At 37.6% G+C, this 15,376-nt stretch overlaps 1 protein-coding gene across 4 annotated transcripts in view; it reads left to right on the top strand.

Moving 5' to 3' along the window:
* The window catches only part of LOC124612263 (L-lactate dehydrogenase-like), a 309,128-nt gene that overhangs the window by 268,595 nt on the left and 25,157 nt on the right, over positions 1–15,376 (top strand). For all 4 annotated transcript variants that reach the window (XM_047140357.1, XM_047140356.1, XM_047140353.1 and 1 more), the window contains exons 6-8: positions 2,516–2,633; positions 7,958–8,081; positions 11,758–11,918. In XM_047140357.1, the coding sequence (XP_046996313.1) occupies positions 2,516–2,633; positions 7,958–8,081; positions 11,758–11,918 (403 nt within the window). The remainder of the gene's footprint in view (positions 1–2,515; positions 2,634–7,957; positions 8,082–11,757; positions 11,919–15,376) is intronic.

Below are 15,376 nucleotides of genomic sequence, written 5' to 3'. Positions count from 1 at the left end.
GTTTTTCAGTTAGTTTTCTCTGCATGACTACTTCTAGATTGTTATCCAGAAATAGAGTAAGGAATTTTACATGAAAATGTTTCATTTAGTGTGTGACCATTTGTATCAGCAGGTCGTATTTATTCATCTGAATTTACAGAATGTGAGCCTCTTTGCTATTAGGGTGTTGAGAGGGGACAGGGAGAGGAAAGAGAATTTGTAAATCACTGCTTTTTATTAGTTTTGGATAAGGACACTGTCCAAAAGTGTAACAAAGTAACTTAATGACTTCCATTATTTCTATTACTGCTGAAAATTGTCAATCATTGTATTATTTTAATAACAACTTGTAAATGGTGGTTGTACTTTTCAATTAATATAAGCTATTGTAATTTTGCTGGAGGGAGGAAATGATCCATAGATGATGCCAGGTGTCTAGATCAGTAGTGTCTACACTGCCTGACAAAAACAAAAAAAAGGCCACCATAGTGCATTAGTGTTTTTGGTGTTTAGGGTTGCCACCTGGCCTGGAAGGGATGTGCACCGCATCAGATGTTGAGTGATAACTGTAAAGGACACAGAAATGCCACACACTCATATGAGATGGTGTTATCACTGCAAGACAGATTTTGCTAGGAGCCTCATTATGGTTCTCTATTTGGGCAGCTAGTTTAATCCTGCAGTAGCCAGGTTTGTGGGCCATTCAAATATGACAGTGGTCTGATATTGGACTGCATGGGAACATGAGGTCAGATATACTTGATGTCGAGTCTCCTTGTTGACCATGTCTGCCCACCATGAGGGCAGTTTGGAATATTGTGCACCAAGAACATAGTAATGCCCTTCATATCTGTCTGAAATTTAACAGTAATTGACTTGCTGCAGCATCGTTTCATTCTGTACTAAGAGCAGTCGAACTGGGAATTATCATCCCATGTGTAGGCCATTGTTAACACCACAACACACACAGCTATGTTTTGAGTGGTTCTGAGACTGAGAAGCAGGAACTGCTGATAAACAGCATAGCATTGTCTTCAGCTATTAACTGTGCTTCTGCACTGCCCTGGATGACTGTTGTTGATGATAGTAATCTGGAAAGAGGTTCCATTCTTAAATTGTTTTGGAGAGCCACATAGTGTTATTCCTGGCATCACAATGTGAAGAGCCACAGCGTGTGACATTCAAGACTTTGCTAGTAGAGATTGAGGGAATTCTGACAGTACAATGATATATCACGGATTTTCTGCATCCTTGTGTAGCCTCACACACAACAGTACCATGGTGCTATTATCCAATAGGACAGTGTTCTTCCACAACTGGCATGTTTGTCTGTAAATGCCTGCATGATGTTGCACAACTCCTAAGGCCAAAGGGATCACAAGTTCTGTCCCTGAAAGAATTTATGTGGGACTAGCTTGAATGTCAACCCTTTCCCAGTTCCAATAACCAGGACCAGTTCCAACAGTTGTAGAACAGCTTGCCTCAGGAGACAATTCGATGGCTTCATGTGACCCTCTCCAGTCAAATCAGTGATTCCATTCAGGCCAGAAAGGGTGCAACAGCATAGTGATAAGTGAGCTCTTACTGCCAAATTCTTTATAAATTTGACTTGATTTTATAATTGCTGATAACATCACATACCCTCTCAACCCATGAAGCTTCATTTTGTTTCCATCTCCTCTTTCGGGTGCTTCCCTGCCTTTGTCATGTATTGTATGATAGTGTCAACAGTAAGGCTTGCACAGATTCTCAGATTGATTTGCATGATCCTGTTAAACTGTCTGATGAAATTTAAAGTTGTCAATATTGAATGAAATTCATTGAGGATTGAGACCATGTTAGATAACTTACAGAATAACAATTTCTCAGCTTTAGTCACTTTTTTTTGGTTCAATTTTTATTGTCACAAAGGATATCAGCAGCATGCTGCCATCATTTCATGTCCGTTGTCAGTTAGAAATATATGTATAAGTAACATTTAGGCTCCTCATAAAGGCACCATACTGCTGAAACACATGCAGCCGTAAATGTGGGACAGAAAGCGAATGGAGCTGAGAAATTACTATTTTATAAATTCTGAATTAAATCCAAGACTACCGGCCAGAGTGGCCAAGTGGTTCTAGGCGCTACAGGCTGGAACTGCGCGACCGCTATGGTTGCAGGTTCGAATCCTGTCTCGGGCATGGATGTGTGTGATGTCCTTAGGTTAGTTAGATTTAAGTAGTTCTAAGTTCTAGGGGACTGATGACCTCAGCAGTTAAGTCCCATAGTGCTCAGAGCCATTCTTGAAACACAGGACCACACAATAAACTTATATGATGTGTGATAAAACTGAAAATATTTACAGCTGATTATTAGCTAAGTGACATGAGATTCAGAGCTGTCATAATACCATGTTCGTTCTCTCTCTCTCTCTCTCTCTCTCTCTCTCTCTCTCTCTCTCTCTCTCTCTCTCTCTCTCTCCCCCTTACTTGCAATACTTGGGAAATTACTGTAGATGTGCTTAACACTAACTAAACTCCTTATCATTTTTTAGTGCCTGTCTGGTCCGGTGTAAATGTGGCAGGTGTAAGGTTGCGAGATTTAAATCCAAATGTGGGGACTGTAGCTGATAAAGAAAACTGGGAACAACTTCACCAACAAGTAGTTCAGAGGTAAGTCTGCTGTGAAATCTGGTCCTGTGCAGTACCTATAACTTACTGACAGTTTCACTACAGAGAACTTGTATTATTACAAAACACTGTAGTTAAAAGCTCTGTGTTGCTGCCTTTTGCAAAAAACATAAATAATGAAGCTGTAGTGATTATTGGGATTACTAGCTTACAAAATTGTGCACTCAGTGGTCATTAATGTTTGTAATATGTTCTTTAACTGTTTTTACTGCAATTTAGCAGAGAGAGGTTTATTGGGATTACATTGACGGTGTTGCAAAAAGACGTGCTGCCTAAGTGTTGGTAAATAGGTTTTCTGTATATACCTGAGACTGGCTGTTTTGAGTTTCATATGAAGTTCTCTTTCCAATACTCAGAAATATTTTGTGTGCTCATTAACAACTGTTAACAATGTGTTTCTGCACTGAAATTGATAGCATTAGTGTTGTTGATGCAGTCTACCGAAGCATATTTTACAGTAAGAAAACACACACAATGTTAGATTTTAATGAACAGAGGGCAGGTGAAAAAAAACTATATTTTGGAGGGACATTGTTGATAATACTTCCTACATCTACATCTACAGCTATGCTGCAAGTCACTGTGAAGTGCATGGCAGAGGTTGTGTCCCACTGTACCACTTATTAATGCTTTTTCCTGTTTCATTCACATATTGAGCACGGGAAGAATGATGTTTTAAATGCCTCTGTGCATTCTGTTGTTAATCTAATTTTGTCCTCACAATCCATATGAGTGATACATAGGGTTTGTAGCATATTCCAAGAGTCGTCATATAAAACCAGTTCTTGAAATTTCATAACTAGGCTTTCTCAGGATAGTTGAAGGCTTTCTTAAAAAGTCTACAAGTTCAGTTTCTTGAGCATCTTTGTAACTCTTTCCCATGGATCAAACAAACCTGCGACCATTTGTGCTACCATTATCTATTACTTTCAATATTCCCCGTCAGTCCTATTTGGTAACTGTCCCAAAACTAAAGTAACATTCTGGGATGGGTTGCATGAGTGATTTGTAGGCAGTCTCCTTTGCAGACTGATTGCATTTTCCCAGTATTCTACCAATAAACTGAAGTCTACCACCTGTTTTACTCATGACTGAGTCTACATGCTCATTCCTTTTCACTCCCTATGACGCTTTACATCCAGGTAAGTAAGAGGTCACTGATTCCAGCTGTGCCTTACTAATACTACAGTCATATGATACTATGTTTCTGTTCTGATTTTTGAAGTGCTCAGTTTTACATTTCTGAATATTTACAGCAAGTTGCCAATCTTTGCACCCCCTTTGATGTCTTGTCAAGATTTGTCTGAATGTTTACACAGCTTCTTTCAGACAGTACTTCATTGCAAATGACTAAATCATCTACAAAAAGTCTGAGATTACTATTGATATCATCTGCATGACATTAATATAAAACATGAACAGCAATGGCCCCAACACACCTGAAGTTACTTCTACATCTGCTGATTGATCTCCTTCCATGATAAGTGGCTGCATCTTCCTGATCAAAAAAATCTCAAACCAATCACAAATTTCTCTTGATACTCCGCATGACAGTAATTTTGATAATAAGTGTAAATGTAGCACTAACTCAAATGCTTTTTGGAAATCAGGAAATATTGCATCTATCCGACTGCCTTGATCCATAGCTTTCACTATGCCATGTGAGAAAATAGTAGAGTTGGGTTTCACGTGATGGATGTTTTCAGAATCCATACTTGTTGGCATTGAGGAGGTCATTCTGTTAGAGATTCCTTGTTATATTTGAGCTCAGGATATGTTCTAAGCATCTACAGTAAATTGATATCAAGGATATTGGATGTAGTTTTGTGGATCACGTATACCACCCTTCTTGTTAAACGGGTGTGACCTGTGCTTTCTTCCAACTACTGGACATAATTTTTTGTTCAACAGATCTGTGTCAGATAATAATTAAAAGAAGGGCTAACTTGGCTACAAATTCAACATAGGAGCTGCTGAGGATTCCTTTAGGTCTAGAGCTTTGTTCAGTTTTAACAATTTTGTCTGTTTCTCAATGCACTGACACTAATAACTATTTCACTCATCTTTTCAGTGGTATGAGAACTAAATTGTGGCAGTCTCCTGGGTTTTCCTTTCTAAGGGAACTTTTGAAAATGGAGTTAAGCATTTCTGCTTCTGCTTTGCAACCCTCAGTTTCAGGTCCTGTCTCATCTGCAAGTGACTGGACACTAACTTTGCTGCCACAAACAACATTAACAAATGACCAGAATTTCTTTCGGTTTTTTACACCTATAACACAGTTGTCTCTGTGTCTTTAGAAGTTTTTTACAGTTACTGTACACCATGAGGGTCCCTCTCATTGTGAACTGTTCTTCAGGGTACATACATAACCAGTGCAAGGGAATCTGTTCACCTCGTCTACATGCTCCTACCCTGTGTTGAAAGTTTAAAGTTTGTCATTGAGATATGACACTAATGCTTTTTTTATATGGTTTACTGATCATATGTACCATTGTGTTTTCAAGGGCATATTATACTTATGTAACCAGTTACACTGCTGTGAATATTTTATTTGTTTGAACTATAAGCCTATTGGAGCTATACAGCCATCACCAGGTTATTTTTTCAAGTCCTGACTCCCATGCAGTATCATTGTTTCTGTTGCTGTCTATTTGTTACTGATTATATTTTATGTTAATGTAGCAATAATTATTAGTCTTCTGGTATGTTCTGACTTTTCTTTTAGTAGTGGTCAGAAATTGCCCAGAAATAAATCTTAGTCTGTAGTTGACATTTAGTGACAGATAATAAGCGATTTTGTTATCTCTGTTGCTGTCTTAATGTACTGGTCATATTTTTTTATCATTATTCTAGTATTAACCAGTTGTTACATTGTGACAGTTCATTAGAAATAGTCAGAAATAAACTTAATTTCCAGTTGAAATTTCATGACAGCAACTATGTCAGATTAGATGTACATACAATATTGCTGATCATCTGATGTAATTGCTGTCACAAACTTTCTGCTGGAAAGTATGTTTTATTTCTGACCATTACTAATAAATATCAGAACACAACACTCAACTGATTACTAACAGAACAACAATGAAAAATATAATCAGTAAACAAATAGACAGCAACAGGCAACAGAACAACGATATTGCCTGGAAGTCAGGACTTGAAAACATCACATAATGATGGCTGTATAGCTGAAATAGGTCTATAGTTCAAGTAAAACTAATATTCTTAACTGGCTATACAAATATTATGTCCTTGAAAGGTATTTATTACACAGTAGGCCCAGAAAATTAAAAATCTGTGTATTTCTTTCAGTTGCCCTTTGTATTTCATTTATCACTGGTGCCACAACTATCTCATGGTCATTGATATCTGTTTCAATGTTGACACTCTCAAAGACATCATGTCTATTTGTTGCCATTATATCTCAAATATTTCCATCATGAGTGGGGTTTTGAATAATCTGTTTTAGGTAGTTTTCAGAGAAGACATTTAGTACTGTTGCACAGGATGTTTTTCAAGTTCACCACTCACAAAACTCTAATTTTTCCAATTAATTGATGGGTGATTAAAGCCTCCTCCAATGATTACAATATGATAGGTGAACATAAGTACAAGCAAACTCAGATTTTCTCTAAAGTTTTCAGTTACATCAGGTTGTCAATCTGGTAGTCAAAAGAAGGATTCAATTACGTTAACACACAAACACACACACACACAAAATACTAGCCCTCGCAACCAACAGTTGCCTCGTCAGGAAAGAGGGAAGGAGCAAATCCCTCTTTCCTGATGAGGCAACCGTTGGTTGCGAGGGCTAGTATTTTGTGTGTGTGTTTGTGTTTGTTTGTGTGTCTGTCGACGTGCCAGCGCTATATATATATCCAAAACCAAAGATGATGTGACCCACCAAACGAAAGCGCTGGCACGTCGACAGACACACACACACACACACACACACACACACACACACACACACACACACACACACACATATATATATATATCTCACACAAAATTCAAGCTTTCGCAACAAACAGTTGCTTCATCAGGAAAGAGGGAAGGAGAGGGAAAGACGAAAGGATGTGAGTTTTAAGGGAGAGGGTAAGGAGTCATTCCAACCCCGGGAGCGGAAAGACTTACCTTAGGGGGAAAAAAGGACAGGTATACACTCGCGCGTTGCATGGGTGGCACAGGTGACAACCAAAGGGGTCCTGCTGTGAAATGAAATGAAGTGGCACCCCAGACCATCACTCTTGGATGTCAGAATATACAGCAGGTGACAGTCAGGCTGGTATCTCACTGCAGTCCAGGGAATATCTGGACATGTCTTCACTGGTTATGGGGGCTCAGTTTGAAACAGGACGTGTAAGTGAAGACAATTCTACTTCAGTCAACAAGATTACAGGCCAAAGGCACCTCTGGAGATGACCCAGATAGCTGGGGGATACCAATCTGACTGTTGCCTGCCATGCATGCATACTGAGAGCCGGGAATGATGGTCTGAGGTGCCATTTCTTTTATAGCAGGATGTGTTTGGTTGTCAACAATGGCACTTTTACAGCACAGCAGTACACCAGTAATATTCTACACCCCATTTTGTTGCCCTTCATGGTAAGCCATCCTGGGGTTACATATTGGCAAGAAAATTCCTACCTGTACATGGTTAGAGTTTTTATTGGTTGTATTATTGCTTGCCATACCCTACCTTGGCCAGTAAGGTCGCCAGATTTCTCTTAAATCAACAATGTTCAGAGCATTATGGACAGAACCTTCCAATCAACTAGGATTTTGAAGATATAATGTGCCAATTAGACAGAATCTGGCACAATACCCTCAGGAGGACATATAACAACTCTTATCAGTCAATGCCAAACCAAATAACCATTTGCATAAGAACCAGAGGTGGAGCAATTTGTTATTGACTTACTCAATTTGTAAAGCTTACTCTCTTGAATAACTCACCAATTTTTTTAAATTTTAAACATTCATTTATACATGTACATCACATCTACTGATTTCCATTCCATTTGGGTCATTCCTTCATGCTTTTTCCGTGAATGTGTATGAGTATATGGATTGGAGTCTTAGTTGCAAATGATTAACATGTGTTATCAGTCGTTAACTATGATAGTTATAATTCTAAAAAATGCAGTGGTATTCTTGTTAATGTTAAAACTGTTGTTTCTAATTATTATATTCCGTTGATAGGATTTTGGTTTCATTCTCTTTAAATGCAATTGCTTAATCTTATATAGCAATAATGCCCAGGGCTGCTACATGTGATTAATAATAGTTTTTCTCCTTTCCAGTGCATATGAGGTCATAAAACTAAAGGGTTATACATCATGGGCTATTGGGCTGAGTGTTGCGGCTTTAGCACAAAGCATTTTGCGCAATGCTCATGTTGTTCATGCTGTGTCAACACTGGTTAATGTGAGTAAAATCTGATTAACTGTTTGTTTATACCACCATTTTTGCTTTAAAATTATATTCTCATGTTATAATGTATTTTCATGATTGTGCACACGAAACACATCACTTATAAAATGTTATTAATTTATTTTACAGTTCTAACTTTTTTAGGGTAATTTGGTTCAGGGCTTATATATATATATATATATATCTCCATTTCTCATTTTTCCAGGGTATACTCTTTTTGCCCTAACTACTGGTTTTCTGGACCAAACAAAATAAAGTTGACTATGCATCATGTATGCAGATAGTATTCGTATCACTTGCGAATACGCAAAGTGTAACATTGGCTTTCTTTTTACGATCTGTGAAATGTTTGTCATAAACGATACATTCAAGAACAAGAAATACATAAAAGTGTCTTACTAGAATTTCATCATCTGTCCTCTGCAAACCTTGTGACATGTATGGTAGAGGGTACTTCCCCCACAGTACCATGTATTTAGTTTCTTCTTGTTTCATTTGCATATAGTGCTTCGAAAGAATGAGTGTTTAAATGCCTTTCACACACTGTAATTAGTCTTTGTCTTTGTGGCCCCTACTGTGACACTAAACAGGAAGCTATAGTAGAGTCCTAGATTCTTCGTTGAAGACTTGTTCTTCAAACTTTGTTCAGTACACTTTCACAGGCTAGCAGACCACTTGGAGTCATTGCTGGTTTAGATTTTTCAGCATTTGTGTGAGGCTATCCCATTAGTGAAACAAACCTGTGACCATTTAAGCAGCTGTTCTACACATATGTTTAATATCCCCAGTTGTTTGCATTTGCTATCGGTCTCGTACATTTGTCCAGTGTTATTGGATGAAAAAGTGTTCTGTAAACAGTTTCTATAGCTGGCATTTACCCGGTATCCTATCAATTCCCACTGCTTATACTCACAATTTGTTACACTCAGGTATTAATATGAATTGAATGATTCCAATTGTGACTCATTGATATTGTATGCATAGGATGCCACGCTTTGCATTTTCGAAGTGCCAAATTTTACATTCCTGATCATTTAAAGTAAGCTACCAGTCTTTGCTCCACTTCAAAATCTAATCAAGATTTTGCTAAATTTTTGTACAACCTTTTATCAAATAGTAATTCATTAGAGATATGGACAGCAAAATTAGCACTTCTTAGTGAAACAATGCAAAATGGATGATGTCTTATGAGCTATTACAAAATTTGTAATTTTGCCATATAAGAATTGAAACTTCTTTATTTAAATGTCTGAATCTGTACTTAGATTGCTGAATGACTGAGAAGATGAAACTTCTACATTATTTGATTCTGAAACAGCTGAGTAAAACTGAATGTACTGAGCCTACTTTCTCTCTACTTTTTCTTATCATGTTAACACTGACCCACAATATACTAGCACAACACAATCTGACTGCTCAAAAAAATAACAACCTGACTTCAAATAATTAATACAAAAGAATGGCCCTGAATAAGAAGCAATCCTGATGATAACCTACACATTTCATTAAGCACTTGCCTCACAAAGATCTTCAATGCACGAACTACGGCAATACAGTGAGCATTACTGCCAGCTAAATAAAAGATACTAACTACTAAAGCCACTAACTACTAATAGGCATGTGGTTAGCAAAGGAAAGATTTTGTTGCAAACGAAATAATGTATTTTTTACTTTAATAATGTGACATCCAGTTCAAACACAAGTATAAATAGTCATTGACATCCAGTGCAAAGATATATATAATCATGAATAATTTTCAATCTCCGGGTCGGATACTTCCAGATCATTAGCCTATGCTAACACTTCAGACCTCTACCCTCCATCAATGCTAACTTCTCACATTTAACATCCATCACTGCTGACTGTTCACCTCCACTGCCCAACAGTACTTCCATCACTGCTGGTGACTAACTTCCAACTGCCCAACACTACTGGTAATCTTCCAACAATGAGTCCAACCAGCCACAGAGTCTCTTACAAAGAAAGCGCAGTCAGAGATCCAATGCAAAGCGCTACACAGCGCTGCCTACATGGAAGCAGCCCACTTACAGAATGTTATAAGTGAGGACACCAGGTTACTAATACTCATAACTGACATTTTTTGAGTGTTAAAACTGGAGTTTGACTTCTTATATCCTCAAAGCTGAGGTTCATGTATAATCTTAAAGTGACAGTCCCATGCAACTTCGACATGACAAAGACAATAGGACCAAAATAAATAAAAAAAAAAAAAAACATAACTGGGGAAAATACACCAGATTTGGCAAAAGAATAAGACTGAATTTGGCAAAAAATACACACCAAATTTTACAAGATGATACCAGTTAATTTGACAAGAAAACACTGAACCAGGCAAAACTAACACCAGTTTGGACAAAAAATAACATCAAATTTGGTCACAAAATAAAGCGACTTTTTCATGTCCCTAATTGTAGATATCATCGTCATTGTCATCATCATCTCCAGAAAGTCCAAGATTAATATTATATGCTAGGTCATTCATATATAACAAGCAGTTCAATGGAAACTGAACACATTCACAACAGGTCCATGGAATTGTTCCATTCAAAAGTAATCTTCAAGTGTGAAGATATTTATCCCATTGGGAGATGAGATGATTAATTCCCGTTCCATAGAATGTGATTGGCCACTGATGAATCCACAACTGCGTCCACTCTTGTGCTTTCTCAGCTGACTGAAACTAACATCCATGCCTTTGTTCAGATCACCAAGATCTGAAAATCACACGGTGAAAGATATGGGCTCATGGATGTTGCAGTATTTCCCAACCAAATCGCTAAAGCATAGCCTTCCTCTGTTTGGCAGTGTGGGGACAGGCATTATCATGCAACAGTATGCCTAGTTCACAGAGTGCAGAACCACAATCAACACACAGCACTATGAAGGTACTTTGCAAAAACCACGGCATATCAAAAAGTCAAAATGCCCAGGAATGCTGTCTGACAGAATTATCCTGTTGCATGATAACATCCTCCCCCACACTCACACTGCCAATTGGATGAAGGCTACATTTAAGTTATTTGGTTGGAAAACACTGCAATGTCCTCCTTAGAGCCCAGATCTTTTACTGTGTGGTTTTCACACCCTTGCAACCTGAAGACAGTCACAGGGATGTTGGTTCCAGACAGACAAGGAAGTGCAAGTATGGGTGCAGCTGAGGACACACCAGTGGCCAGCTGTGTCCTACGAAACAGGAACTGACTGCTTTATCTCTCACTGGGATAAATATCTTAACATATGTTGGGATTGCTTTGAATGGAACCATTGCATGGTCCAATTGTGGAAGTTTTTCAGTTTTCATTTGACTGCTCCTTATTTATTAATGGTCTGTCATGTAATATAGACCTCCAACTTTTTAGAGATAATGTAGTTATCTATAATTAGGGACATGAAAAAGTGGTAAGTTGTTTTATTTTATAGCCAAATTCAGTGTTATTTTCCTCAAAACAGATGTTATTTTTGCCTGCTTAAAAAGAATTCATTGGCTCTCTCTCTCTCTCTCTCTCTCTCTCTCTCTCTCTCTCTCTCTCTCTCTCTCTCTCTCTCGACACACACACACACACACACACACACACACACACACACTCACTCTGTGTTGATTTGCTTCTCTTTTAATACAGATTTTATTAATATAAGAAAACTTTTACAGGGTTATCATGGTATTTCCAAGGATGTATTTCTCTCTTTGCCATGTGTGTTGGGAGAGAATGGAGTTACACACATAGTGAAACAGCCACTCACTGCAGAAGAAACCGCCATGCTAAATAAATCTGCTGATTTAATGTTTGATGTACAGACTGGTCTAAAATGGTAATTTTTGTGTTATACTGTTTTTTAAATTTATGCAACAGGATATAAGCTGATTCAATATTACAAGTGATTGAAGTATTATCATCAGACTGTCAAGATAATGATCTGAAAATCATATATAAACAGATCGACAAAAATACTCATAAATATTTATGCCAAAGTTGATAACTGCTGAGATGTAATGATAAGATACCAAAGTATTTATTGCATGATCTGTCAGTGTCAACAGTTTGAGTTACATAATTTACATTGAGAAGATGGTAACTACCTGAACAAAAATTACTAAAGCTTCTTTCCTTGCCATGTCATTTGAAAAAAAAAAATTATTTCTAAATTTTTATTTTTCTAATTGTATGTTGTGTATAGTTTTATACAGAGACTTTTGAAATTGTCATGTTGAATAGTAATTGTCATGTGCACCTGTTTCATCATTCAACCCTTAAACAGTGTTGAATTTCTTATTTATGTAAATACATGTAAGAATAGTCCATTTGTGCCATGTATGTGTGTTTGTGTACTTTAGTTTGCTTTTAATAATGTGCTACTAATGTGTGTGAAAGTGGAAATCTGCTCGTGCAGACAAGTTCCTAACACAGTATTGTGAAATTTGCTGTATTTTTGTTCTGCTGTGAAGCTGTCACTTAGGCTTTTGTCTTAGCCACTCACATTTAGTTTTCATGTAACTAGACACAAATCCTATCAGAACAACAATTATTTGTGTACTTCTTTTTAATTTAAAATAATGTTTCATAATTTTGTACCATGACATTTAATTAAGCCATATCTGAGAGAGCATTGAGGCAACTTTGTCTGCTGTTGTCTCAAGTTTACAGTATTTATTAAAAAGAATGTTACAAAGAGTATTTATTGTAAAAAAAAATGTCCGAGCATGTTGCCCACACTGTAAGTAAATGGAGAACTATAATTTAAGATTAAATAAAGAATACTGGAAAATACCTCGTCCAGCAAATGTAATTATCTTCAATAATTTATTGGACTGATGTTCTTCACTACAAATAAAACAATTTCTTTAACCTTTAAAAGATGTGAATGGAATTTTGAAATGAAGATACGCTGTTAATGTCATTAAAAAAGCAACATCACTGGAAGTAGAAAAGACTGACTGAAATCTTACTTCTGGGCACTGCATCACCAAACTCACATTTTGGTGCTTGTGTGGAATTGAGTTACTAAGTCAATGTTCTTCACTACACACATGGTTAAAACCTAGGCCCAATCAGCATCAGCCAGCAGTTCAACACACTAGTGAAAATGGTTGGGGTTGTTCCTTCTCATCTGAGGGAAATGTTGGACTAATTTCTCTTCAAAATCTTACACAGTGTGAAACACTCATTTTGTGAAAAAAATTAATGTTTATATGCAGAAGATGCAAGATACGTAAATGTGTACTGGGATTTGTGCTAGTTACTAATTTATTTGTGCTGGTTACTAATTTATTTGTGCTGGTTAGTGGTATTTTCTGCTGGTTAGTTGTACATACCTGCTGGTTAGTTGCACATACCTGCTGGCTAGTGGTATGTTTGTGCTGGTTGGTGGTATGTTTGTGCTGGTTGGTGGTATGTTTGTGCTGGTTGGTGGTATGTTTGTGCTGGTTGGTGGTATGTTTGTGCTGGTTGGTGGTATGTTTGTGCTGGTGGGTGGTATGTTTGTGCTGGTTGGTGGTATGTTTGTGCTGGTTGGTGGTATGTTTGTGCTGGTTGGCGGTATGTTTGTGCTGGTTGGCGGTATGTTTGTGCTGGTTGGCGGTATGTTTGTGCTGGTTGGCGGTATGTTTGTGCTGGTTGGCGGTATGTTTGTGCTGGTTGGCGGTATGTTTGTGCTGGTTGGCGGTATGTTTGTGCTGGTTAGCAGTTAGTTTGTGCTGGTTAGCGGTTAGTTTGTGCTGGTTAGAAGGTTATGTTTGCTAATCAACAAAATGAATATTTGACTTAAAAATTTTGTTACACCAGGAGCTGAATTAGACATTTCTGATAAAGGTTACCAGTTATCCCCCCCCCCCCCCCGTCCACCCCTCTCCACAGGTCCCCCCTCCTCCCCTCTCCACAGCTCTGCCCCCCCCCCTCCCCACACACAGTGATAATCTTTAATTAATGTTGCCATTTACTTAGTCTGCAGTGGATCAGGTAACAGGACTTCTACTCTGATTCGATGTAGAGTCCCTGTGTGTGACACGTTTTTAATGTTAGTAGGATTTGTGTTAGTAGTCTTTTTTTGTGTGGTGGCAACTGTCACTGCCTCTAGAATAGCAAAGTGTCATCAGTTTTATCAGTGTAATTAATTGTTTACTACCATAGTTGACAAATGAAGCAAAAATAGTAGATAAAACATAACCACTTCTAGCATGGGATGGTGAGTATTTAGGTTTGCTGACTGTTAGACAATATCTTGTGTGTACCTACAGTTAACTGATAGGAGCCCATAACATTTAGACTCCAAAAAAACAGCGTTCTTCTTTCACTCATTCCATAACAAATTAGAATGTATCAAAGGATTGAAAATGGTGGGTATTCGTAATATATCTTAATTTTGCTTACATATTTGTTGGTCCATTGTCTGTAATTCAATGTGCACACATCATATAAAGCACTGAAAAAGCCATCTACGTATATTCAGTTAGTGGTCTAGAACACGTTACACAATGCTCTGTATTGAGAGAAGTTTTTGCACTGAATACATCTTACACAAGGGATATTAATTCAGTATTACAGTCTCAGTTGCAGTGAGTGGGATTGGAGAGTCTTACACATTGCAGTTGGTTACAAGTAGCTGCTTTTCTCCATACCAAAAGCAGCATATTGGAAATGTTTCTAGTATTTGTCAGTTCTATAAACATTATGTTCTATGAGATGTATACAGATGCCTACTGTGAACAAATTTATGGAAATTAGCGATCATTAACTGGATTTGAGTGTTAGCCTTACTCACTTCAAGAGCTTTTGCAATTCAAGGCAGCACTGAATAAGCAATTGTAAAGACAAATCCTTGTTAGTCACTACTTCAAAGGTTCTGCATCATTCTTTGGCATAATGTTAAAATATTGGGCTCACATTCTGGAAGAACTTGATTGGAATACTTGTCTAGTCTAGGTTCATCTCAGTTTTGTTTCAAGGAAAGGCAGCCATGGTTGATTCCTTCCCAAACCTCTCCAAATCCAAGTATATGACCCACTTCTAACTCCGAAATCATGAAGTATTATCAAAGAGTAACTTTGTATTTTGTCTTTGGTTTGGATGTTGGTGAATGGTGGAGTTTCAAATGTCTCACTACCTAATTTTTCAAGTCTGAGAAAGAATGCTTGATGTATGTAAATTTACTGTTATTCTTCTGTAGATGCAAATATTTGGTTGATCCGTCATTTGATGTGTGCTGTTTCCAGACAGCATACTGAAGGTAGGTGAAGCAGAGATGCTGCCATTAAGGTGTTGATGCCATGTCAA

Source organism: Schistocerca americana, chromosome 4, assembly GCF_021461395.2.
Source record: "Schistocerca americana isolate TAMUIC-IGC-003095 chromosome 4, iqSchAmer2.1, whole genome shotgun sequence".
NCBI classification, from domain to species: Eukaryota; Metazoa; Arthropoda; class Insecta; order Orthoptera; family Acrididae; genus Schistocerca; species Schistocerca americana.
This window is presented reverse-complemented; position numbering and strand designations above follow the sequence as displayed.